Source organism: Mus musculus, chromosome 10 (genome assembly GCF_000001635.26).
Source record: "Mus musculus strain C57BL/6J chromosome 10, GRCm38.p6 C57BL/6J".
NCBI lineage: Eukaryota > Metazoa > Chordata > Mammalia > Rodentia > Muridae > Mus > Mus musculus.
The window spans coordinates 88,902,754-88,930,693 of NC_000076.6; the positions used below are offsets into that span (position 1 = coordinate 88,902,754).

The 27,940-nt window shown below is 39.2% G+C and overlaps 1 protein-coding gene across 1 annotated transcript in view; it reads left to right on the forward strand.

Moving 5' to 3' along the window:
• Slc5a8 (solute carrier family 5 (iodide transporter), member 8) overlaps window positions 1-26,762 on the forward strand; it is a 43,524-nt gene extending 16,762 nt beyond the window's left edge. Inside the window, exons 6-15 of the mRNA NM_145423.2 lie at window positions 2,164-2,304; window positions 3,524-3,653; window positions 5,214-5,302; window positions 6,831-6,943; window positions 8,599-8,666; window positions 15,619-15,705; window positions 16,600-16,805; window positions 18,923-19,026; window positions 22,953-23,032; window positions 23,457-26,762. Coding sequence (NP_663398.2) covers window positions 2,164-2,304; window positions 3,524-3,653; window positions 5,214-5,302; window positions 6,831-6,943; window positions 8,599-8,666; window positions 15,619-15,705; window positions 16,600-16,805; window positions 18,923-19,026; window positions 22,953-23,032; window positions 23,457-23,582 — 1,144 coding nt within the window. The 3' untranslated portion in view covers window positions 23,583-26,762. The remainder of the gene's footprint in view (window positions 1-2,163; window positions 2,305-3,523; window positions 3,654-5,213; window positions 5,303-6,830; window positions 6,944-8,598; window positions 8,667-15,618; window positions 15,706-16,599; window positions 16,806-18,922; window positions 19,027-22,952; window positions 23,033-23,456) is intronic.
• The last annotated feature ends 1,178 nt before the right edge of the window (window positions 26,763-27,940 follow it).

A 27,940-nucleotide genomic window follows, 5' to 3' on the forward strand; every position in this document is an offset into this window, starting at 1 on the left:
CCTGATGCCACTGGATCATATGGCATTATGGTGGTTCTTCCTCCTTCTTGGAACAGGTTGAAAGTAGAGAAGGAAAAAATGGTAAGCAGAGCAAGTCCCATAAGAGACAAATACTGAGAGACAGTAATTTCATTTGGAAAATTCTTTATTTTAACCAACACTGAAAAATTCTCCTGATATCACTCTAGCAATATGCTACATATTAAAATAGCATATTGTTAATTATTTTTTCATGTATATATTTTTCCCTAAAAATTGACCAGAAAAGTTATGGCTGATGCTTCAAAGGATAGCCTGGCACAGAATAAACATGTTTAAATGATGGAAAACCTAGATTGTCCATCCAAAGCCTATCATACAATTTAAGAGAATTATGAAAACACCTTCCCTTTGGTTCAATAGAGTCAGTCAACTTCTTGCACCATGCTCAAGGTGGAAAGAGTTTCATTTTTACCTAAACCACATTTTCTTCTAAGTACCTCTACATTGAGGTTGGAAACCTGCAGTCCATAGCTGGAAGAAAGAAAACACCATTTGGCTGATTTTTGTTTCTCAGAAGCCTTTTGTGTGTGTGTGTGTGTGTGTGTGTGTGTGTGTGTGTGTGTGTGTATTTTAAAAATAGTCCTCTTCCTTTGACAAAGTTTCTTTCCAGAAAACAATTGCATCTACTTATTCATTTGGAAGAATACATGTCAGGGGATTACCTTCAATTGTTTTAAATATTTGTTTCTCCTTGTACTTTGAGATTCAGATCTGAATCTTGAGAGCCTCCAGTTGGTCTGTCTTTGGCTATGGTTCCAACCATGGCTAGAGCAGAACAAGATACTTTTAATAGATATTTACTCAGACTAGTTAATTATGAAAGCATAGTCCCTGTCTCACCCCAACAAAGTCACATTGATTTTCATCTAGAGAGTGTAAATGGATCAAAGGAGCTGGGAATGAACAATGGCTGTGTAGAAAATATTAAGTACGCTCAATCTCTTCCAAGATGCCCAGGCTGAGAGGCTGAGAGGATAGAGTACAAAGCCAGTTTTTTTGCATTTTTCTGCAGGGTAACTGTCACTATATGCAGAGGATACACGGACATAGATTCATACACTAATAAGAGATCCTTTAAAATAAAAACAGATACTTTAATAACCATATCTTTGAAGACAGTTAACCACTAAGTGATAATGTAAAGGTTCATTGTGTTGTAGACTTTTTCCAAGAATGCTCCTTATCATCCTGAAATGTGTTCAGAGTATACTTGGCAAAATGTCTTTTCTGGTTGAGAAAAATAAAGAAAAGAATTGAATTTCTGAATTTTGTTTTGCTATCCTGTCTTCATCCCTTCAGATAGCTCACTGAATTCTTTTGGCTCTTGATTTCTCTTGGTTAATGCAGTTGATAACTCTCCACAGAAGAAAGAGGAGGGGCACCAAGGGTCTTGGAATTTGATGTAAGATTCCAGGCCATGGGATAGAGGCTCTCAGTTTTACAGTTTTCAAGGTCGTATTTAAGTAAAGGCGAAAAGACTTCTCCCTCCCAAATACGACACATTGAAAATAGTTGAGAGATACTTCAAATGGAAGTGGAACTTTTTCTGATAGTATTTTGAGCTTGTATGACTGCCAAGAAGTGCATTTAAATGGTTAGCATTTAACTTATACACAAAAAATTCCAAGAAAGCATAGTTATAATGCCCTGCTAATTTTAACAAGTATATATCTTTAGAGTGTATTGACCTCTTAAGCTTAACTTTGCTTAGACATATGCTAGATTAGGAATTATGTCCACACAATGTGCTAAATTGTATTTATTTTGGTATGATATCTATTTACATAGTATACTTTGAATCCCTCCCCCACCAGTCGCCAACATAGCATGGCCAATTTGCCTAATAATAGCTTCCTAAGACTATGGGAGAACAATTTATCTATATGTTCCAAATGATAAGAACAAGTATTTTTCTTCTAATTTCATCTAGAATCTCCTAATATCTGGAAATATCATTGTTTACTTACTTGAATTAATTTAAACTATAAACATTTGTATTTTGACATTATAAGTTTGGACATTTTTATATATGTCTGTGAGTGTGTATTGCTTGAGTGTTCTAGAACTTTCTTCAGTCTCTTGTGAACAAGTTGTATTTGCTTCCATTTTCTTTTCATGCAGTTTTGATCCTAACCCTTTGCAAAGACACACGTTCTGGACAATTGTCATTGGAGGGACTTTTACCTGGACCACCATCTATGGTGTCAACCAGTCCCAAGTGCAGAGATATATTTCCTGTAAAAGCAGACTCCATGCAAAACTGTAAGCCAAACTGTGGTGTATGAATCATTAATAACTACCATTGTTCTTATGGGAATGTTTCTATAAGTCAACTTTAGTTCAACTTTAGGTCTTTGTATAGTAAAACTCCAAGTATAAATGATCAGCAATGGCAGGTGGGTGATTCAGTTGCAGAGCCCAAAGTGGTACTAGATGTTTTCAATCAAATATTTGAAAATATTTCCATCAATTATTAAGGAAGTCACCCTCACCAAGTAAATAAATGTCTTGAGAGCTGTCTGAAGTTAGAAAATTATAAATGAGCTCAATGGAAGAGTGATTGACTAAATTGCTTTGAGCCCCACAAAACAACTATGCATGTGGCTTTTATGATAAGGAAACAATATCAGACCAGAAAAGTATATGCAGTCTTGGAACAGTGAAAAGACACTGTAGGGAAATGTAAGCTCCTCAAAACAATATGACAGAGTGTTTATTGGAGAGTAGATGTGGTAGCATGCATTGTATTGTCAGCCTCAATCATGGGTTATAATGCCCTCCAACTTGCTTCTTAGATGCCATTGCACAAGTTGCTTAGTTTCACTGAGCTTCAGAGCTAAACTTGTTAAGGAGTACAGGAAATACTAATACTGCATGGGGAGTTCGGTAGCATCCTGAGTGGGGCAAATACACATAATCATTTGTTTCCCTTTCTGCTTTAACTAATGTCATGTGAGCATAGAGAGTGGGTGAGGGAAAACATGGTATGAGGAGAAATCTTGATCGGGAGGATACATGTTTCTCATCCTTAATGATGATGGGTGGTCTTACAAACTAAGTTGAAAGTACTTTAGTGATATATAAATATATGCGGATTATGTTTAGCAGCTTGTAATTAAACTACTTTTTAAAATAAAATGAATAAGTTACTGCTCTGGTGCCTATCAAAATCCTTATTTTATCGTTAGAAGACTCAGTGCATTATAATAGATAATATTACAAAGCCACGGATGACTGTGGATTTCAAGTAGGAAGGTCTATTCTCTGAGAAACAGAATCTACCAGAAGAGTTTATAGATGCATCATTGATTGATATCAAAGAAGACAATTAGCCAGAATAAAAATCTTTTTTGACACTCAAACTATTATGTGCATTTATTTATTAAAGTCTAATCATGACATGGTCTCTTGTCCTTGTAACAGTTTCCTGGTCTTTGGAATAGAACTTACAGTTGTTATTTGCTGGCATCCTCTTCTTTAGGTCCCTCTATGTCAACCTTGTGGGCCTCTGGGTGATCCTCACCTGCTCCATATTCTGTGGGCTTGCCCTGTACTCCAGATACCGTGAATGTGATCCCTGGACATCTAAGAAAGTGTCAGCGATTGACCAGGTTCGGAATCGCATCTTCCTCACATGTGTACTGATGATGGTATTACAAAGCCTGTATGGTGTTAGGAAGGGGTGTTTTCATTCTCATAGAGACCCAGCAAGTGGGCACAGTGCAACTAGTCACCTTCCATGTCTATAAATCATTTGGCAAAACACTTGTTGAAGTTAGAGCAAGTATGAAGGTTTCTGTATCTAAAAATTTTCAAGCCAGAGTTTGGATTGAAAAACTCAGGATTGGAAGTAAGCATAGCTAACTGGGCTAATAGAAGCTATGCATAAAACACGGTGCCATTGACATTTGTGGCTATTGTCAAAGCACTTACTTATTAACAATCTTCTAGTTTTCATTTACTTTAAAACTCTACTTTTTTTTTTAAACTTATTTTATTTTATGTCTGTGAGTGTGCTTTGCCTGCTTGTATGTCTGTGTACCACATGTTTGCCCAGGGCTCCCAGAGGTCAGAAGAGGGAGACAGATTGTCTGGACCTGGAGTTACTTACTGATGGTTGTGAGCTGCCAAGTGGGTGCTGGGAACAGGATCTGGGTCATCTGCAGGAGCAACCAGTGAGCTCTTAACTTGAAGTGATCTTTTAAACCCTCAGCTTTCAGTTTTAGATGCAGAAACAGACTGAGAGATGAACGGGGTTTGCATTCAGACTCTGTACCGTGAGATTCGGTGTCAAGAGTCTTAACACACTTAATCCCAATTTTATAGATAACCCAAATGAATCTCAGTGATGTGCTTGTTTGTTGTTGTTCTTTTATTTTTGTATTTCCTAGACAAGATCTCGATATGTAGCCCTGGCTGTCCCGGAACTCCCTATGTAGACCAGGCTGATCTCAAACTCACAGAGATTCACCTGCCTCTGTCTCCAAAGTGCTGGGACTAAAGCAGTATGCCAGTAGACCAGGCTAGGTGAGGGGTTTTGATTAGCACAAGGTCACATTGGTACTAAATAGAATTACTGTGAGAGTTCATCAGGTTCTTACAATAGGCCAGATACTTTGGAATATGCTTTAAAGTCTATTTTTTTTTTTTTTTTACTTCTCACAATTAGACACCAAGGCAGTGTGTTATTACTTTACTTTGAACGATAAAGAAACCGAAGTATGGTGAGAAAGCAGCTGGAGGCAGGCTTTAGACCCAGGCAGTCTGCCGTTAGAGCTCCTGGAGCCTCTGTAACCAGCATCTTCTTATAACCTTGCAGTACAGTTCAAACTTAGCACGTGCTGACTCCAGGAGCCTGAGCTCCTGCAGAAGCTACTTTCAAAAACCTGCTTGTTCTTCTGGGGCCTCAGCATGAAGATGGGTGAAATTTACATTGGTGCAAAAGTTAGCCACCCCAATGTGATTGTGGGATTAGGAAATGAGAGGATTATTTTATATTAATTCTTAAATTTATTTTTTGAGAATTCAAAAAGTGTATGTTGATTTCATTTTTATGTATTTGGAGTAGCATAGACTATCTCCCTTTCTTTCTGAGAGAATATAAAATTGACTATGTATTGATTTTGTTTAATAGCAGCTAACACTTGGGTATGAATTTTGGAATTTTTCAGCTTATGCCTTATTTGGTGTTGGACATTTTGAAAAATTACCCTGGTGTTCCCGGACTTTTTGTGGCCTGCGCTTACAGTGGGACATTAAGGTATTAAAACTGATTCTATGACGGTGTCATTCTTGTAAGGACCCAGCGTTTGTCTCACTGTTCTTTTGGCCAATACGTGAGAAAAATGACCTCTAGGAAGGGGCGGCTTGCTTTATTTAGATCATGGTTTCAGAGGGTGCTTATCTGGCTCTAGGAATTTTGACAAAAACATTCTGGTGGTGGGAACAGGCAGTGGAAGGTCTTTTTCATGAAAGAGGCCAGAGCAAGATTGAACCTCCCAGTGATATACCCCCAGTGACCCACTTGATCCAAGCAGGTTCTGCCTCCTACGTATCTTCCATTCCTCAATAGCGCCAACATAGCATATTCCACCAAGGTATTAATCCATTCATTTTGACCTGGAAATGCCCTCAAGACAAATTCAGAGATGTGTTTTACTAATCCCTTAGGCATTTCCTTATTCAATCAAGTTGACAATGAGGATTAATCGTCATAGCATCCTTCTTTTCTTATTGACTGCTTTAAGACATAAAGATGAATTCTGGTGACAAAATGGCCTAATATAGGCAAACTCTTCCATGTATCCTTCTGTTGGTCAGCTACCTGAGGAAATTTTCTGCTGTCATCAGGGGCTACACTTGACTAGACCTCTGCTTTCTAACACATCATTGCATATCTAATATGGTCACAGTGGTCATCATGCTCAATGGATGGTAGCTTTAATATTTGCTGAGTATTAACCATGAGTGCAATGTGTGTGAGGCTAGATCATGGTCACCTGCAAACAGACTCAAATCTCCCCATTGCAAGTTGAATACTGTACATCTTCTAAAGAACCTTTTGCCTTGCTATTTTGAACTTTTTTCTTGTAGTTTCTTCTTATGTTTGATGTAGGGAATTGTTATTACTAGGTGTACAGTATGTGCTGACAAGGGTGTAGGATATTAATATTGCAACATATGGTATATGTTGCTGAGAACTTATAGTAGTTATTTTTATGCACGCAGAACCAATACCTTAAAGTTGTTATGTGACAGTTTGAGAAATATATTCAAATTCATTTTATAGATACAGAAGGTCACCTGGGAAATAGAAGCAATGCTAACTCATTCTTTGTCTTTTACTATCAAGTCTATGTCAATTTACTGTCAAGTCTATGTCAAGTGCCTGACTTATTCATGAAAGATAACAGCTCCCAGAAAGAGGGTAGTATGATCATTAAAAAATGAAAGAACATGGATCTACTTACATTATCTTATTATTTTGTGTGTGTGTGTCTTTTGCCTACATGGTGGTGTGTGTATCACATGCACGTAGCATCCTCTGAGTTCAAGAGAGGGCATCAGATCTCCTGAGACTAGAATTACAAATGGTTCTAAGCTACTGCAGGTGCTAGGGATCAAACCCAGATCTTTTGGAAGAGGGGCTGGTACTCTTAAATACTGAGCCATCTCTCTGGCTCCATCAGCTTCTATTTTTAGAAGTGTCAGTGTGCTTTCTTCTTCCTTCTTGCTAAGAGTATCATTAGAATTAACACCATGAATCACAGTTTTGTCCTCTCTTATAGCACAGTGTCCTCCAGTATCAATGCCTTGGCGGCAGTCACCGTGGAAGATCTCATCAAACCCCGCTTTAAGTCTCTCTCAGAGAAGTCTCTGTCTTGGATTTCCCAAGGAATGAGTATGTGTCTTTCATCACGATCCCATTTGGGAGTAGTGTTTGCTTTGATTTGGAGACAGAAATTGTCCTCTGAGGGATACTAAGTACCTCCTAGTATGAATACCTATCCAGGCACATGTGCTCACAATGCTGTGGGGCTGATCATATCTGCAAACATGATCACTAATTTAGACATTTGAGATGACAGGAGTGGTGTACATTTATAACCCTGGCCTTCAGGAGGCTGAGGCAGAAGGGACAGGAGTTAATGAGGTTAGTCTCAAAAGAGAAAAAAAAAATCTAATCATCAGAGAACCACCCAGGATCCTGTTTGTTTGTTCTTAGTGGTAATTAGAAACAGTGATAAGACTGTCACTCTTGTTTTGGGTTGAAGAAGGGCCTTTCTATGCAGCCCACCCTGGCTTTGAACTCACGATCCTCCTGCCTCATCCTCCTGAGTGCTGAGGTGACCAGTGTGTGACATCATATCTGGCCTCATTTTCATTCATTTTGAAGGGTTCTATGCTATTATTACTCTGAGGCATATGTAGCCAAGGGCATCATAGACAATAACATGGCAATTGACTTGGCTTTGCATTAATTATGGACACCAAAACCCATCACCATTCGTGTTGTATCAAATGGAACAGAATTAAGTTAAATCACCTGCAATACTATTTTGATTTAGATTGGACCCTATAAAGATCATTAGGACAATGGCACTTGGGGGGGGGGGCAAGGTTTTTTTTTTTTCTTTCTGTTAGGATCAGATAATTCTTAACAAACGTGTGACTGCTGAGACAAAGAAGTCAGTGCTAACAGCAGAAGGAGTACATTGATTCCATGATAGGAAACTTCTGTGTTGTTTTTTGTTTTTTGTTTTTTTCATTTTGAGCACTAGAAATTATATTGGTCAATTACAGTTAACTTTTTTTTTTTTCTAAATGGATATTCTTTTTTAAAAAATAAAATGCTCAAGGGGAGTACTACTTCTTAATTTTAAAAGTAACACACATACTTAAACTACAGAAGGCAGTGAACTTGAAAAGAAAAACTTTACCACTTACCTACGGGGTAGGGGGTGGGGGTGGGGGTGGGGCGTGTTGAGTAAAGCAGTTTGGAGAAAAGAGCGGAGCCTGGGGGTGGGGGAGAATATGATATGGATCGAGGCGACCTTTCTTTGCTAGTTTAACAGGAAAAGCTTGGGGATGCTGACAGAGCTTATGAGAAGCCTAGAGAACCAAGCCTCCAGTTGGTGTGGATTACCACAGTGACCACATCCCAGAGCAAACAAACAGAGAAAGTCAGAAGGCTCCAATTCTGGGCTTTATTATCCCCTCCCCACACCTCCCTTTATAGACAAATGTCCATGGGGGATTAAATGTAGAACACAACGCTGCTAAGCCTTAAAACTCCTGTAGTTAATTCCTGGGACTCTTTTATTATGTAATCTACTGTTGTGACTAATCCGGGAGGCCAAGTCTAAGGGCTTTGTTTGTCTTCCTTGCACCCTGTTGGTCTCCTAGGAAAAGGCCTCTTTCCTTGTCTCACTGACTTTAATGTGGTGGTGTTCTCACCTCAATGGTATTATCTAACAAAGGTGCAGTGCTCCCTTTATTGAAAACTGTCATCCTCTGGGTCTATGTTTGCACACTGCCTTTTGTGTTGTTTCATAGGTGTTCTGTATGGAGCTCTGTGCATTGGAATGGCTGCCCTGGCATCGCTGATGGGAGCCTTGTTACAGGTGAGAGCCAGCTCCGAAGACTGATGTGGTAACCATAAAATTATTAGCTTAAATGTTCACGTGACCACATTCACACTTTCTATATATCTACCCCTTGGGTGTATCAAGGAACAAAGATGACAAAATTATTTAAAAATTTTTTTAAAATATGCTTTCTCCTTTTCCTTGTATATGTGTATGCATGCCCGCCTGCCTGTCTGTATGTGTGCCACATGCAGTCAGTGTGCCCACAGAGGCCAGAGGGCATCAGAAGCTCTGGAGCTAGTATAAGAAGCAGTTTTGCTAAGTGTCTGATGTGGGTGCTGGCTACTGAAACTAGATCCTCTGTAAGGGGAGTAAGTACTCTTAACTGTTGAGCCATCTCTCCAGACCCTTATTTTCAGTATTTGAAAAAGTATAGGTTGAGTTAATTATGGGCTTATAGGAAATTAAAACAATATGGTGGTTATATATATCATTTACTCCATAGCAATACCTCACAGAAGCGTCTCACGATGGTGACATCTTGATAGACACTGTCACAGCTAGGGCATTGGGTTGAAACAATGAGCATATAGAATATGATTGCCACCAAGGTCTCACTTGCTGTCCTTCACGACCTCACCTACATCTCTCTGTCTTCCTTCCCCTGCTCGTACCTCAAGAATCTCAAATCGACTTTCCATTCTTATAATTCTTTCATGATAATAATGTTATATAAAGGGAGCCAGTATGCTGGTTCAGATTGCTAAACCTGATGGCTGAGTTATTTCTCCCAGGAAGGAGAGGAAGGAGAGGCCTGACTCTTGGAAGTTTTCCTCAGATTACCATGCAGGCACTGTAACACACATGCACACACGCAGTCATGCACATGCACACACACACACACACACATGCACATTTTCACAAACATGCACACATGCATGCACACATATATGCATGTGCACACACACATGCACACTTTCACACACACTAAAAACTGTAATAACTTTTTTTTTTTTCAAAAAGTACTGCCATATAAAGGTTGTGGGGCAGTGGTTGAGGAGGTGACATGCTTGCTGGGCAAGTGTGAGGACTTGAGTTTAGGTACCTAGCACCCACATAGAAAAGCTAGGGGTGTCTGGAACCCAGATCTGGGAGGCAGATCCAGGCTGCCCGCTGCCCATCTAGTCTAATTGGACTGGTAGGCTCCAGTCCAATGAGTGACACTGTCTCAAAAATCAGGTGGAGAATTTTGAAAAAAATATCCAGTGTTTACTTCTGGCCTTCGTATGTACCCTCACTCATTCACGTGTGTGTGTGTGTGTGTTGTGTGTGTGTGTGGTATGTGTGTGTGTGTGTGTATGTATGTATGTGTGTGTGTGTGTGTGTGTGTGTATGTGTGTGTGTGTGTGTATGTATGTATGTATGTGTTTGTGTGTGTGTATGTGTGTGTGTTGTGTGTGTGTGTGGTATGTGTGTGTGTGTGTGTGTGTGTGTGTGTGTATGTATGTATGTGTGTGTGTGTGTGTGTGTTGTGTTGTGTGTGTGTGTGGTATGTGTGTGTGTGTGTATGTATGTATGTGTGTGTGTGTGTGTACATGCACAGACACATGTGCACACAAAAGAATGTTTCAAAAATGAGATCTAATAGTAAGAAACCTTTTAGGTCTTCTTGGCTCTTGCTTTTAAGAGTGAATTGGACTGAAACCTGACCCTTTTCCTATTATGAAGTGAAGTGTTGGGCCTCACACTTTCTGATTTAGCAGCTTTCTCTGACTACGGTGTCAGAAGAACTCTGCGTTTTTGCCACGACTTTGAGTTTAAAGTCTTGTCAACACCTGAGTAGCCTGTTGTCATTTTGGGTGTAGATAGGCAATATGCTATGTGACATATGATGCCAGTAAGGTTAATGGCAGCTGTAGACTGACTTGAGAGCCTTACAAGGTTGAGCCCATGTATCAGTTGGTACTGTAACACAGCCTGACTGTAGGAAATTCTAATCATGGCCCCCAGGGCTTCCAAGAGACAAAGCCATTTAGCATACATGATAACTCTTCTGAACCTTAGAACAGAGTTTGCCCTTGCCAGGCAAACTCCTCTATGGGAGAAATGGCTGGTAACTGACCCAGTCTGCATGTAGGTATAAAAGAAGACTAACTTGAATTTCAAGCTTGGTTGTCTGAATGGAGACTCTTCTAGTCATTGGGCTATCTGTCCCTGATAATATCTGGTTCATGACACTGTCATGTTCCTCCTACCACTGGTTTACAGTGCTGCCAGGATCACAGCTAAAATTCATCTTTGGTGCAAATGGAACAGACAGTAAGAGGCTGTCCCTGAGGAAGTTAGTTACTAAGACCAACCCAAATCCTCAAATATGACAGTGAAATTTAGATGGCACAAGTAAGCAAGCAAGATCAATTTGGTATTCATTTCTTTTTAATTTTACAGAAAGACTTCAATTTGTTAATAAAGAATAAACAGAGTAAAATTATTTTCTGTTTTTTTAACCAAGTATATTTTTTTCTTTTAATTTTTTTTTTCCAACAGAAAAACTTTTACTCAGTTTGGACTTTGACATTTGCATTCTGATTTAACCTTGAATCTTTATTACTGCTCTCTCTTCCTTACATATCTTCCCTTCCACATTCACTCTTTGTTGTTTGTTTGTTTATCTATCTATTTATTTATTTATTTATTTATTTATTTATTTATATTTTTGAGACTGAGTTTAACTAGAGTCACCTGTATGGCCATGGGTTTGGAATAATGTGCTGAGGGTGATGGGTACACAATGGAGACAATGACTGCCTCTCCTCCAGAACCCATCGGTGACCAGTAATTTAGCAGGAAGGGTTAGGGGCCCATAAGCTTGTCCCAGCTCTGTGACTGCTGATAGGCCCATTGACATACACTTTTATGAGAAACTGGGGAAGCAGTAGTCTGGAATTCCCTCCAACCAAATGGTTTGTGCAATATGGCAAACATGTCATGGTGGGTCTCCTCTAAAGTCTGTTTCTGCTTCCCTTATGCATTTTCAGTTTCTGCTGTGGCAGTTGTTACCAGGAAAACCATACTAAAATTGTTAATGCCAATCTGGCCACCAGTAAAGGGTGGAGGCAGACTCCAAAAGGAGAATGGTACCTGATGCCATGGGAATGTCTTGCAGCTAGAGTTCTTACAACAGAGTCCACTCTCCAGGCCGCTGAATAGTCCCTGTCTATAAAGTGATGCACATTCTATCCATCTGCTATAAGGACAGACAAGCCCCATGGGAAATTATGCTGAAGGGTGCTCTCAAGCTGGATCAACTTCAGTAAGCCTTGAAGCAGACATGCCCATCCACTCACCAACTTAGGCAGCTAAATATCAACTTCTCCACATACAGGGAGATGAATTCACTAATGGCATTCCTATCCTACACCCAGGAGAGCTCCACAGAGTAACTCACCAGCCTTGACTATTCTGCCAAGACTTTTATTGGTGTATTTCCCAGTCTTCTGGACCATTTCAACCTTTCTTTTTACATTCTGTGCTGCCTGAAGGTACGGTAGGAGATAGTCGAGATCCAAACTTTGCTCGATCAAATCATATCTGTGTTCAAGTTTTGTATCTTCGATGATGTCACCCCCAGCCCACGTGCTTCGATGTCACCCCCAGCCCACGTGCTGCCACCAGACTTTGCAGCTCAGTCTGAGTCCTCTTGCTATCCCCTGTGCTGTTCCCACATGCCATAAGTTGGGGGACTTGGTGTTCTTATCTAATTGTGCTTTCTCAGATTGCTCACTGGTATTTGGAGTTGAGGGCACTGTGATCTCCACTGAGCAGCCAACATTTCATCCACTGAGTGGGCCTCCATAGATTTCCCACTGGTCATTGCAGCTAGGTCCTGATAAGTAAAAGAATCCAAGAACCACTCTTCCCTCACTGCTGGTGAGTCTGCCCTCCATCCATAGCTGAAGTCCACTCTTTTCTATCTTCCCAAGTTGTTCAGCTGGACATTGAATACTCTAGACTCTCTGATGATGAATCAGTTAAATTCCCATCAGGTTTTTCTGAGAATGCTAAAGACTGCTCTTTACCCACCAACAGAAATTTGTTTTACATTTGACAGCCATTCAAGTTCAGGTAACTTGTTAGTTACTGATTCTCAAGAGGTCAAGTATAAACTTTATCATGGCTACAAGATAAATGGTAGCCATAGGCCTATCCTAGTGAGTATTGCTGTGAGCCACTTGGTCCTATGATAAAAACCCGATCATGGGTAATTCCAACCTTCTTCCATAGATTTTCAAGAAGCAGGACATCTCAGCAGATTGACTTTTAGAAACCTTATTCAAATTTATTCTTACCAAATAAATTCTCTTTATGAAAGAAGAATTCAGCAACTATTCTGGACTGAATACAAGTATAAACACATAGAAGAATTGTCCGAAGCTTGAAGATGGTCCCTTGATAGAGATTCTTATGATCAATTGTCCAGTGACACTGACATTCATGTCCTACCAGTCTTGTAAGGGGGCAGCCAAAATGAGCTACCTGCTTGTGATGGTGTATAAGGTGTGTTCTTTATGAACTGGGGGAGAAGTTTTTTGGTTTATTTTCAAGGGAGCTAGTTAATTTTAATATCCAACATTCCCAAACATGCAAAGCAATTTCTGCTGATACCATGGTAGAGGTAGCTTCCTTATTTCTGCGCTTTGGTGATAGCTTGTTTTCTACTCCCATGACACTGCCCAGCAGGGAGGAGCCTCAGTGCAGTTTGTAGTATACAGTCTCAGCTTCTCATTGATCTTTGCTAGTATGGGTGTGTAAAAGTGTTTTCCTCGACATCTGTAGTCTGGCTCGTGACTCCTATTGTGACTGTTTTCTCTTTCTTCATCAACTCTGGACCATATGGTGAAGCCATCTTCACTTCAAGTCTACCCTTCCCCCCAATTCTTCAGTATCACTGTGTATGGTGTTTTCTAACAGGGCCTTTTTGAAGCATCTTCCTTATGTCTATAATTCTGGCTCCCAGATCATGTGGTTGTGACTGGTGTCATGGTCACATGATATCTTTTCACACCTCACAGTGAAGTCTGTCTCACATCCCACAACTCTGCTGAGAACTAAATCCCTGTCACATCCTGAACCTACATTCTTCTTACATGCAAGTTCTCTTTCAAATTGTCCACTCATTCTTCACTCCACAGTGTAGACATCTGAAAGAATTCATTTGGATGAAGGATCCAGTACACTTCTCCTAATATACTGTCTGATTCATTCATTCTGTTCTGCTTGGCTTCTTGCTGGACAAGTCACCATGTCGCTGCTCTTTCATGGTCTTAAAACTGTAAACTACACATGTTTATGGGGCATAATATGTTTGAATACATGTTTGTATTTCACTATGTTCAAATGTGGTTAAGCATGTGTCTCCTCAAGTGTTTATGATTTTGTAGTGATGAAAACATTCAGAATCGCTCACTGTAGCTCTGTAGAGACATGCAGTCCATTATCACTTTCCATCTTCACAGTCTTGAGCATCATGCCATCATAATAATTATAAAATTATTGTTCAGTACCCATGGGACAACTGTTTGCTTTTAGCCGAGTCTTCAAACTAGACCCTTGATTACTATGGTTACTAGGTTACTAAGAGCATATGTATCTTTGAGCATTATTTGCATTCCCTCATGATTCATATTTGCAACTGTTTTTCAGTCTCATGGCTTTCGTATCTCTGTATCAAAGAAAAGATTCAGTCACCCCAAAAGACTTTAAATCTTTCTCTACACCATTGGATCAATTATTTTAAATCTAGTTCTTTTCAATCTAACTACACCCATATCAGATCAGATCAGAATTGCTCATGGATTTTTTCATTATATATGGCCGTTTTGCAGTTCTTATCCACCATCTTGTTTGGAGGAATATTTAGAGACCACGAAAGCATAAAAGAGTGTTGTGATGGATCAGAAAAAGGCTGAGAATGGGTGTTTTCATTTATGCATTCATAGAGATGCCCCAATGGTTTCATGACTCTTTTTTTTTGGTGTGTGTGTGTGTGTGTGTGTGTATACATGTGTTGAGGAGGGGATTTCATACATACATGTTTGTAAACCAGCACCAACATTGGATGTCTTCCTCAATTGCTCCCCACCTTGTATTTTGAGACAGGATTTAACACAGAATCTGGAACTTACTAATTCAGATATATTAGTTGATCATCAACCTCATGAATCCTCTTCTATCTCCTTAACACTGGAATTAAAGGCATGGACTGCCACATTTGCGACTATGTTTAGGTGCATGTGAAGCAAACGTTTTAGAGACTGAGCCATCTTCCCAGCCCCCTTTGTTGTCTTTAAAATTGTTTTAAAGTTGTGTATATGTGGGTATCTAGGAGAATGTGTGCATTTGAGTGTAGGTACCTGTGGAGAGTAGGAGAGGGGATCCAATCTCTTAGAGCTTGAGTTAGAGGTAGTTGTGAGCTATCTGATGTGGGTGCTGGGTACTGAATTCAGGTCCTATACAAGAAAGATATGTACTCTTAACCACTGAGCCATCTCTCCAGACCTTTGTTGCCTATTTGAGGGCACCTGAAAAGACAGACAAACCAAGTGTGGTAGTACACACCTTTAATCTCAGCCCTTGAGAGGTAGGGGCAGGAGGATCCCTGTGAGTTCAAGACCAGCCTTGTCTGTATACTGAGCGCTAGGACAGCCAGGACTACATAGTGAGATTGAGCCGGTCTCAGAACAAACAAACAGACAAAACCAACCAATCAAACAAGAAAATCAAAGAAACAGAAGCCACTTGAGATGGAGAAGCAGAAATTTCCAGATGATGGTCTCCTCCAATGACAAGACTATCATGAATAAAATTTTGTGATTTTTATTTTTTTCTGAAGGAGACTGAATACTTTAATACCAACCCTGCTGAAATTGCTTGAAACATTATGTTTGGGTTTGAGATGTCTAACTGTTAACTTTCTGTTGTGTTGTAGGCAGCACTCAGCATATTCGGCATGGTTGGTGGACCACTTCTGGGCTTGTTTTCTTTGGGCATCTTGGTCCCCTTCGCCAACTCGATTGTAAGTATAGCTAGTGGATATAGCTAAAGGTTACCTTTCCAACTACATCTTTCTTTTCCGCACTAAAGCCATGGTTGCTTTGAGATCTGTCATTAGTGACTTGCCTTGGTGATTTAAATAGCTCACTTTGATAGAGTGTACAGTGAAGGACAACACATTGAGACCTGGCTTAGAGGAAGCCAATGGAAACTATCATAGCCATGTAGTGCAATTTAAAAACAGTATAAATAGGCCAACATCTTTTGCACATTTAAATTCTTGCTTCTTTTAAAATTGAATAGCTAGGCTTTAAGGAAGGAGCGCAACAGGCTCTGATGGTTTTATAGACTATGTGTAGTCAGAGCACAGCAAAGAGAAAAGATTACAGCTTGATTACCATGACCACAAATATTATTCTTCTAGTACTTCAAAATGTAGCTCCTGTACATCATTCTAGCCCAAGCAGGTGGAGATGAATATAATTGGGAATATTATTTGGAAAGAAGCAATATCTCTGCTATTAAACATAAACATGTATGTGTCTGGAAATACAAAATTGTGTTGAGAATGAATGAAATTCAAACAATTTCTCTGAAAATCAATAGGAAGTCCATTTTCATTATAAGATGAATTTCTGGAAAGGCTTAGACTGTATGGAAGTGAATGTCAGACATTTGTAGCATAACCATTGGTTAGATAAAGAGGGAATGAAGTTACTGAATCTCCAGGACTCTGGGCAGAGACACCAGGGATCTATCATAACTTTGACAAGAGGCAGAGCTGCTGTAAGGCAGGAAAGTCAGATAGGGAGCTGGCCAGTTTGGCTTTGACCAGGTTGATCCTAACTTTCTCACATTAAATCTACCCCAAAGAAAATAACATTGTGTTTCTTCTAAACGCTCTCTTGTTTTTCAGGGAGCACTCACTGGTCTGTTGGCTGGATTTGCCATTTCCTTATGGGTAGGAATTGGAGCCCAGCTTTATCCTCCGCTTCCTGAGAGAACCTTACCATTGCCCCTTGAAACCTATGGCTGTAACATCACGCACAATGGGTCGGACTGGATGTCAACCACAGAAATGCCATTTTCTACTAGCGCTTTTCAAATACATAATGCGGAAAGGTATGAGGGTCTCGTATTATGTCTTTAAAACTTGGGTGACAAATAGGGCACTCCAGTTGTTTTTGTTTGTTTTTTCTTTTCTTTTTTTCCTTTTGTTTTTATCTTGCTTATGACACTGCTTCTTCCTATGCCTGCATTGAGTGGACCCTCTGGCCTTCTCTCTGTGCTGTTTTATATTATTCCTATAGTATAAGGATAGTAAGTGACACAGTTGAAGTTGTAGTGAAACATCCTGTAGCTGACTGTAGACAGGGTCTCAAGCTGTCTGGATTGAGTTTTAATTCTTTACTTTCTTAATAGTTGATGAGTATATCTTGGTAATTCAGTTTTAATTCTTTTATGATTAGTGAAGTTGACCACCCTTTAGCATGTCTGTTGGACATTCAGATATCTATCTACTTTTGTCACTTGTCTCTTTAGAATTGTTCCAGTTTTCAACAGACTCTCTCTCTCTCTCTCTCTCTCTCTCTCTCTCTCTCTCTCTCTCTCTCTCTCTCTCCCTCCCTCTCCCTCTCTCTCTCTCCCTTTCTTTGGGAAGTGGTGACTCAAAATATGTTTTAAAGATTTTTCTCTCCATCAATGGGCTTTATTTTTTACTTTTTGCTAATTTTGTATTTTTTGTAAGAAATCATGACTTATCTTTTCTTATATCATTAGCTCTCTGTAGTCTTATTGAAGAAATGATTGCCTACTTTGAGATAACAAAGATATTCCTCTAGTTTCTATCTATCTATCTATCTATCTATCTATCTATCTATCTATCTATCTATCTACCTTTTAGTTTTTCCTGGAACTCACTATATAGACTAGGCTGGCCTTCAACTCAGAGATCCACCTGCCTCTGCCTTCTGAGTGCTGGGGTTAAAGGTGTGTCACCATGTCCATGTCCAGGTATTCCTGCAATTTTTAAATTAAAATTGTTGTTAACTATATACATTTAGGAAATCTTTTGACTCTTTTGCTGGATATAAACTGCTATAAACTTTATGTGGGCAGCAGGTTTTTTTTTTTTTTTCTGCTGTACTTACGGCTGACTTCCATGATAAGAACAATATTGGGACCATAATGAAGAGTTGAATGAGTAAACACAGACACTTAATATTTTATTATGTATGTGTGTATCATCAGCTTTGGGTTACAACATACCAACTTGATCCAGGAGAATGATTTTGTCTCACGGTTTTAGGGATTTCAGGCCATGATGACCTACCTAGCCCTGGTACTTTTGAGCTTCTGTGGCATAGCAGATCATGGTAACAGCATGAGTTGGAGGGGGTTGTTTCACCTCCTGAAGCTGGGGGTGGGGCAAAGAGAAGGAGGAGGGGTTAGGCACCCAATGTCCTCTTTGAGTGATGCCTGCAATGACCTACCTACCTCCTTTCTACCAGGCTTTATATCCTAAGAGTTTACCACTGTCGATAGTTTGGAATGAAGACCAAGCCCTCACAGGAGTCTTAGGGTGCACTTATTCAGACTACATCAGCTTGCCAACCCAAGAGGCACATAAAGCAAGCTGGGCATAGAGCAGTTTTTCTGTGATAAAGTGAAGATAACTACTCAGAAAAATAGCACAAACCTAGATCTTTAGAATAAGTCCTCCTAAAATGGCATTTGAAGGGTCTGGACTTAATAGATTACAAAAAGAAAGTAAGAAGGCATTCGTGGAAAATTGTTACAGTTGCATTGGTCACTGGTCTATAGGGACAGAGATAACACAGGGTATTGATTTTATTATGCATTGCTTGTTTTTACCTTCTAGGAAAGAATTATAAAAAATTAAAAAGGATTGACTGGGGCTATGCATTATCTTTGTTTTTTTCAGGATCTCCACAGGACCCTGCCTATGCCAGGCTGCAGTGCACTAGGTAACTGCAGCCTCAGACCTTATGTTTCTCCTGAGCCAAAGAATAATGGTACCTTAAAGTCCTTTCTCGAGTGTGTGGTCAAGTGAAGGCATAGTTTTAATTCCTAATACAACAGTTCGAGATCAGCGTCATTGATTATGACATTAAAAATGGCTAAATGTTGCATTTTTATTTTCAGGATCATTGATACACACACGTCTTGTTGTCAGGAACATGGTGGATTATTGTAGCTATATTGTTGGTATCTTTCAGGACTCCACTGATGGACAATTGGTATTCATTATCATATCTGTACTTCAGTACTATTGGAACGCTGACAACACTGTTTGTGGGGATACTTATCAGCTTATCAACAGGTAATTATCTTAATAGTTTTCTGTTCCCGTCTAGAAACACAAGAGTTTCCTATGTATGATCTGTAGCTATTTATGGTACTTTACTATGATGCTATGAATGATTTAAATGATTAGATTTTTAAAAGAAATTTTACTCACAGAGTATTTGAGAGTCTAAAATTAAGTCAAAAGACCTATCGCTACTGCAAGCTTGGTTCTGCCATTTAATAGTTACCTGGATCGAGGCCAGGTACATAACCACTCTTATGTGTTGTTATGTGTAAACTGAGGATGATGAAGACAGGTTGCTCTAAGATAAAGTTCAGCTGTATGAGAGCACTTACTTACATACTGACTTGTTAGAAAGGGAGAGCTGTGTGCGTATCCAGACATCATTGTGCTAGGATCTTCTCGTAGTCTAAGGCAGACTCTTTGTAATCTTCAAAAATGTATACACACGTGGAAGAGAATAACTAGAATATTTCTGTGTGAGCATAGTAGAAAGCCTTTGAAAATGTTCATGAAGAATAAATGTAGTGTTAATAGTTAGTCAATAACGTACAGAGTGTGACTTGGTGCCTGGGATGGTGGTTTTGACCTGAGATTTTATTTCGTTCTCCCTGTAGGCATTCTCTTGGCCCCCTTCCTAGGTTGGGGTTCCTCCTTAAAAGGTGGGGAAAACCAGAAGACCCCACAAAGTAGCAAAGACCAGCTTCAGTCTATGTCCCACAATTTCTTGTGTACATTTATGCTTCTAGCTTCTTTTTTAATCGATTATTTTACATGTGTGAGTGTTTTACCTGCATATGTGTAGTTTTACATGTGTGAGTGTTTTACCTGAGTGTGTGTAGTTTTACATGTGTGAGTGTTTTACCTGCCTGTGTGTAGTTTTACATGTGTGAGTGTTTTACCTGCATATGTGTAGTTTTACATGTGTGAGTGTTTTACCTGAGTGTGTGTAGTTTTACATGTGTGAGTGTTTTACCTGCCTGTGTGTAGTTTTACATGTGTGAGTGTTTTGCCTGAGTGTGTGTAGTTGCACTGCCTGTTGCCTGCTGCCCTCAGAGGCCAGAAGGAGGTGCCCTATTCCTCCTTACCTGTAATTCTGAGCCACCACATGGGAGCTGGAAACCAAATCCTGGTTCTTTGCAGTGGCAGTTAGTGATCTTAATTGCTAAGCCATCTCTCCTACCCCTATGTTCATTCCTTTAATTGAGTGGATCCATCTTATAGAGCACGCTCTTGAAAAGGATAGAGAGGAGACATTTTGGAAAATTTACATGTCCAAAATATGGACTCAGGCATGACTGATAATTTGAGTATACGTTCTATGTTAAAACATTTTAATTTCAGTTTTCTCTCTCCTGCTGCTATGGAAGGTTGGTACTGGGCTCCCAGCTGACAATTCCAGTGGTACATTTGTCAATGACTACCTTGCCCTATGACCATCTAACCCTGAAGTCTGTGTCTTTCTCTCCCGGGGCATTTCCTTTTAGCTGTCCTTTTGTAATTTCTTGCTATTTTCTGTTTTATCTTTCTGAAAACTTCTATTAGTCATTGGTCTGCATCTGGGAAAATTCCTTCAATGTTCTTATCTTTTTTCCTACTCTCCATTGTTATCTCTTAGGTCTAATCCATGACTATTTCCCCCAATTACTGTTCCGATAATTCTCAAAGGAGCGTTTGATCCAGTTTGAGAAGGGATTGTGGGGGAGGAGGGGTAGGGAGGCTCTCGCACTATCCAGGTGAGAGATCACAGTGACTGGGATTGGGGGTTGGTGAACTGCTGGGTTCCTAATCCCCCAAACTCCCTCTCATATGCCTATCCCTACCAGCAGAATGCTGCATTATCTTCTTTATCAATTAGCCAGCTGTCCCACACATTGTCCAAACATGCATCGTTGCTGCTCAGTTTACACTACACAAAACTAGCAGCAGCCTCTTTGTAGAATCTGGTTACACTGTGGATTTTTGGCATCCAGGTAATGCTACTTGCAACCTTGTTGCCTTTGTATTGGTAACTGTAATGTTTGAACTTACTTTCCAAAAGGATTGTGTTTTTCTCATTAAAAAAAACAAAAACAAAAACCAAAACAAAACAACAACAACAAAAAACGCAGTAGCCTCATTGTTTAATCTACTTTGAGAGACAGAACTCATTTTCACAAATTACCCACTGGCTCATATCTGAAATACAGTTATACCATTCCCTTGTATTTTTATCTTTGGTTCTTACACACACACACACACACACACACACACACACACACACACACACGCCCGTCTGTTCTCTCTCCCTTTTAAAGACGCTGGGGTATCTGAATGTTCCCATTGGCAGTTAGTTCCTTTTCTTTTCCTTAACTTCTTTGATTTTGTTAACTGCTTGCAGTTATGTCCAGGAAAGCAGGCATATAGTTATAAAAACACATTCTCTTCATTAATTTTACTAATGAGCCATTTCTTCACCATATCAACTGTGAGAATCTTGAAATAGACCTAGAAACATACACTTCTGATGTTCCTTACAATAAGTAGGATATGAGAAATCTATAGGAATCCAGACGGACATCCGGGACTGGCATTTCAGCTCCATTTGACTCTGTACTGCATGCTTGTTTCTGTCTCTGTGAAACAAGAGCAGGTGCTGTGGCAATTCCCAAACACTAGCAGGTATAAAAATCACCTTGGAAGCCAGGCATGGCAGTGCATGTCTTTAATCCCCGCACTCTGGAGGCAGAGGCATGTGATCTCTGTGAGGTTAAGGCCAGCTTGGTCTCCAAGGTGAGTGTCAGTTCAGCCAGGGCTCTGTCACACAGAGAAAACCTGTCTCAGAAAAACAAAAACAAAAAACCAACCAACCAAAAAAATCTGGCAATCTGGGAAATCTGACAAAACTAAGAGTTCTGTGGCCCCACAGTTCCAAGTCAGCCAAAGCTACAGTGCAGAGATCTGTATTTTAAGCACATTTTCTCAAAGATGTAGACAGTGGTAGTTTGAGGACCATATACTTGGTTCCCAAAAGTATCTTAGTTGGTCCACCAAGACAAAATCAATCAAACAAACAAACAGAAAATAGGAAAAGAAAAATGAAAGGCAGGCAGACAGACAGACAGACAGACAGAAAGCAAAGCCAAATAAGAGGATCCATTTGTAAAACAAAACCTTAGAGAGGAGGATTTGTACAAAACATCTGTGAGTATGCAGAGTTCCACTTGCTTAACTCATAATCTCTCCATGCTTGTAACTATTCATAGATACCAAAAGGGAAAGTAGGTTCATTGGCAGGGGCAGAGAGGTGGAGGGCGGAGGGGCGGAGGGGTGGAGGGGTAGAGGAACAGAGGAACACAGAGACTGAGAGGCAGAGGCAGAGAAAGGGGCAGAGGTGCAAGGAGCAGAGGCAGAGAGGCAGAGAGGCAGAGGCAGAGAAAGAGGGGCAGAGGTGCAAGGAGCAGAGGCAGAGAGGCAGAGAGGCAGAGAGGCAGAGAGGCAGAGAGGCAGAGAGGCAGAGAGGCAGAGAGGCAGAGAGGCAGAGGCAGAGGTGACAGTTTGCCACTTTATAGGTAGGTTGTGTGGGCTGCTTCTCATTTTTTATTTTTTTAATCATTTTTGGGACAGACAAGTCTTTATCCAGGTAGCACCAGATGAAGCAATCAGATTAGGATTGGGAGCTATTATCTCTCTGTATCTATTATCTCTCTATTATCTATTTATCTATGTAGATATCACAATATTTACATTTATCAGTTAGAAGCTGTGGGGTCCAAGATGGAGGAGAGGGGAGTGGCAGCTGGATCTTCAGGACTACTTTCAAGGTTTTCTTTGTATTTTATGTGTGCATAAAGCTGAATGTTCATAAGCCAGATGCCTGTGTGATGGGTGTGGGGGTGGGTTAATATGTAATTATAAGGTATCTGTCTAACTCTGTAAATAATGGATTTGTTTTTCAGGAGGAAGAAAACAGAACTTAGATCCCCGATTCTTACTAACCAAACAGGACTTTTTATCCAATTTTGATGTTTTTAAGAAAGTAAGTTAGGTTTTATTTATTCTTAAATTAGGAAACTGGGTTTTTAATTACCTGAACAGAGCAATAGTTAGTCCCCAGCTCTTTTCTTGGACAGGCACACAGAAGGGATATTTCTATGTCTGTATCTGTATGTGTATATGTGTACCTGTAGATGCAGGTATACAGTTAATAGATATGAACTATTTAAGAGAATATATGGCTGTCGATAGATAGTTCATAACTTCTTCACACACATGGCTATTCATAGCTCAAATGCATATCGTATACCACGCTAGCTTCTGCTGCCTTGTGTATGTTTGCATTTCACTCTCCCTTAGTGGATTACCAAGCTGATTTAGAGAAATAAAAAGTTGGTATCAGTTATCTGTCATTGAACAAATAATGATTTTTAAAAAAAATTTCCATGTTACCCTTTATCTTTCAGAGGAATCATGTTTTAAACTATAAATTGCATCCTGTGGAAGTTGGTGGAACTGATAACCCTGCCTTCAACCATGTTGAGCTGAACTTCACAGATCACAGTGGCAAGATCAATGGGACTCGCTTGTGAAGCATCTCCAGGGCTAGATGACATTGTATAATGTCTGTTTTGTTTTTGTTTTGCTTTTCTTTAAACATGTTTTAGGATAGTTGGATCAGATCAGTTTTTTCCTATCATGATTGTTTTTGGAAGATATATTTTATTAAAGCCAAATCCCGATTTGGCTCACTTTATACACTGGTTGATTGATGCTATCCTGGAGTTAGGAGTTTCAACACGAGCTCTGGTTGTGGATGTTTATAACTACATACATGTGTGAAAGGCAAATACAGACATACACACATGGTTCTTGATAATCAAAGGCATATTCTTACGTTTGGGCATTACTGAAAACATTTTACATGCCTTTGGTGCTAGTATATGTATATTCTGGGAACTTTACTAGAATAATAAATCTTGGAAAGAGATTTCTTTCCTCCCCCTGAATATCCTGTTTCTAGGCAGCAGGGACAGGAGGAGGAGTAGAGCACTTCTGTGGACTTTACTTCTGGATCAGCCCATGCTATAACCTTGCCTCTGAGTCTGCCTCTGAATGGGTAAATAGCAGCATCCTGCCTAGGATACACTAGGTACCCAACGATCAAGTTCATCTTTAATGCATTCTTGTGCCTGTTTTTCCTCTGCTGAGATTCCTGACAATTGCCAAGTACAGTGCTTTTCATAGACTATTGACTATAGATTATAGACCATTGACTGTAGACTATCAACTATCGACTATAATTTTTAATCTTTATTCCCAACTTCTGTTCTAATAACCTTGCTTTTGTAGAGCATGTTACCTGGACTTAACTGTTCCAGCTTCTTGCTTTTTGCCCTGGGTTTAGATATGTCTTGAGACATCCAATATAAACTATGTCACCTCTTTCCTTCAGTCCCCAGATCCCATCCTGTGCTAACACATGCTTCTTGTGTATTGGGTAACCCAAGAACATTAAATATTTGAAAACGGTGAAGTCCCATGGAGTCGCACAATTGCTTTTAATGCTGTTAAGTTGAATTACTAATTCATATAGTTAAAGAACTTCATAGGGAAATACTTCTTTATTTTTTCACATGTTTCAGGTTATTAAATGCATGCTTTTTTTCTATTTTCTAAGATTTCAAGCAGTAATTTCAAAGTTCTTAGCCATTTATTTGGCTACATTCATAGCTAAAACTTGTGTTACAGAGTTTCATCAATAACTTATTTTTCTATGATACCCACATTAGATATTGCTTAAATTTTTAAAAAGTTTTCAATATTTTAAGAAAAGAAATACTGATATTTTAAAAATAATTCATAATTTTATACATATTTTTGGTCTATTATATTTGAAGGCTATACTATTTACTTTTAAAGGCTCTTAACTGATAATAAAAACTAAAATATCAAAAATATTAGCATTTATCTGAAACAAAGAGATTTATATGCCATTTGAATCAACTATGTATTCATGTATTTCTTATGTATATAGATCTATTTATTGATTACTATATTTGTAAACAAAAATCAAGTTTTGTGATTATCTTGCAGTACTCTAATGAGCATGGTTATGTAATTTTATATATGTAATCTTATATAACTATGATTTGAAGTATAGTTATTTATTAGATGATTCTGAAAAAAAATATACATATACATACACACACACACACATACACATGATGCTTCAGTTTTGGCAATGAGAATCAGGTTATTTGATTAACTTTTTCTTTGATCTGACTGCACAAAGGTTACTCAACGTGTTCTTCATGAGAAGTGGTATTCCAAACGAGTTTGTCAACTTCCTGTAAGACAAAGTATATCCTTGTGAGATTTGGAAATACCACTGTCTTATTTTTACAAATGCACAGGAATGCCAGATAGAATTCTTAAAGTCAAAAGATGTTGCTATTACTTAAAAAGTATTTATTTTTAACTTTTAAAACATGGGACTAATATAAATATGAGGGATATGTCAGCATATTACAATGTAAAGTAAATAATCTTTTCTTAGTTTTATTAAAACACAAAAACCTTAATGGAAGAAAACAATTGTACAGGTTGTCTGTCAGTGTCTTGCTGCTGACAAGTATGCCTTTGACTTTGCCCTTAATTTCATTTAATGCTGATATAAGAATGAGGCTGCCCACCTCAAAAAAGTAGTGTGAAAGACCTGAGTTTTGACAGACCAGGATTTCATTAACTCAAGTGATTTGAGGCAAATATTATTTGCTAGGTTTTTTTTGAACTAAGAAGAATCTTTACTATCATGAAGTAAAAAAAACAAAACAAAACAAAAACAAAAACAAAACCCTTCCCTAAAAAATATGTGCCACAGGAGTAAAAATACATTTGAGAATCAACAGGAAAGACTATAAACCTTAAAGAAAGACATGATTCAGTCCTATTCATCCTACAGAGAGGTGAAAACTTTATAGGTCAGGTGTAAAACATCACAGAGTCATGTTATCAGTAAGTGGATTGTTTGCATGCTCTCTTTTTTTCTCTTGAGACCAGTAGTTACCAGCATGGGTCATTGTGTTTCTCTGGTGACATGTGGAGACATTTAAGTGTCCCCAATGAGATTGCTGGTGCCATGTATGGAATTAGGTTCAGGAAAGTACCATTAGCACTCTGGATAATGACCACACACTTTCAGAGGAGTCTGAAATGTGAACACATTTTCACAAGTCGTGGGTAATTATTTAGACCAGTCTTTGGCCAGCTCAGCTCCTTTACGTGGTTTCTAATATGGCCCCACATTAGGATGTTATGAAATACATGACTACTAAGATCTCTGAACTTCATCTTACTTATGGAAAGCACACGTCATGTGGTTTGTTTCATGAAATAAGCTGAACATATGATGTAGACACATTGGGTAGGGCTGAGCTTGAGAAACACTGAAGAACTCTGTGAACTGATTCCCTCTGAATCTTCCCATGAAGATTGTTGATAAGGAGGCAACCAAGGTAAAGGGCTGCGGTTCAGCGGTAAAACTCTTACTGAGCTTGTGCAAGATCCTAGGCTTCCTTCCCAGCATCACTGAGAACGGGGGCAACCTAGTGCATGTCCGTTTAGCTCTTAAAAACGCATTGGATGCATTTAGAGTCAACTTTTGTACCACTGTTTGTGAAAATATTGGGAAAGTTGAATATTTCTATGTAAAATATGGTTACAAACTTATTTTTTTTTCAATTTGCTGATTAAAATTTCCATAAAAATCATTGCAGTTATCTGTTCTTGGAGTAAGAATCTGATTGGATATAATGAGCATTATCAAAGGCATTTCCTGCCTATTTACTCCGTAAGGGACTCTCTTGAAGTAAATACTGTGTATACGTCATAAAATATGAAAGCAAACGGACTTGTACAACTTTGTCATCGAGGACCATTTTATATTTTAAATAACATTGTATGTGAAGGCAGAAATGCCGGGTTTGCATGCTGGCTGACTGTACCTCAAACAGCTGTGAATGAAAGCTTGGTTCACAGGGTCGAATTCCTGGGAGACGGCCGAGGCTGTGGGGAGCAGGGTCCAGTGCATGTCTTTAGATCATAAGCATTGATGCCCTCAGAAGTGATTGTTGTGTGTATGCCATCATCCTTACTTCTGTTTCTGATGTGTTAAAGCTCTGACCACTTGCTTCTCTCCCCGTCCCAGCTATGATGAGTCATTTTCGTCAGAGGCTGAAGCACACGGCCGCTTCAGCTATGCCTTGAACTTTGAGAACTATGAGCTCAACCAACCTTGCCCTTTTAAACATTTAATTGACTTGGGTATTTCATTGTAGTAATGTGAAACTCACTAATACAAAGGGCACAAAACAGGTAGACTAAAGGATCTATAGTCCAGGGGAGGAACCCTTGCCTAGCATGCAAAAGATTTGACACAACATAAACAACATAAAAGTACAAAACAGGGCAAACTTTTCTGTATCAACTTCAAATTTTAGTTGAGAAAAATTAAAAATTAGTGTGAATAATTGCTGGTAGTAGCAGGACTTCAGATTAGCGTTAGAAACACAAAATCTAAACATTTTCATCTTCTTGAAAATAAAGATGCCATTTGAAGTTTTAAAGTTAAAGTTTTCATCTCAAAGCTATAATTTTCTTGCTGTAAAATTCAGTGGTCAATCAAGCCGATAAAAGGTTTAGGTACAAAAGATGACCATGGTTATACTCAATTGCCTAATTTGGAAAAAGTTTCCTACAAACAGCTGCCAAATCTCCTGTTTGGCAAGAACTTCCCTTTTCTTTGGCCACTTCGGGTCATTCATTGGATTGAAGGACCTATTTGCTCCCTGCCCAATCACAGGGTGAGGAAAGTTCCAATTTTCTAGAGAGGGGAATTCACGTGACCTTTTTCACCCTGAAAGTGAGATGAGATCTTTGCGATTTAATT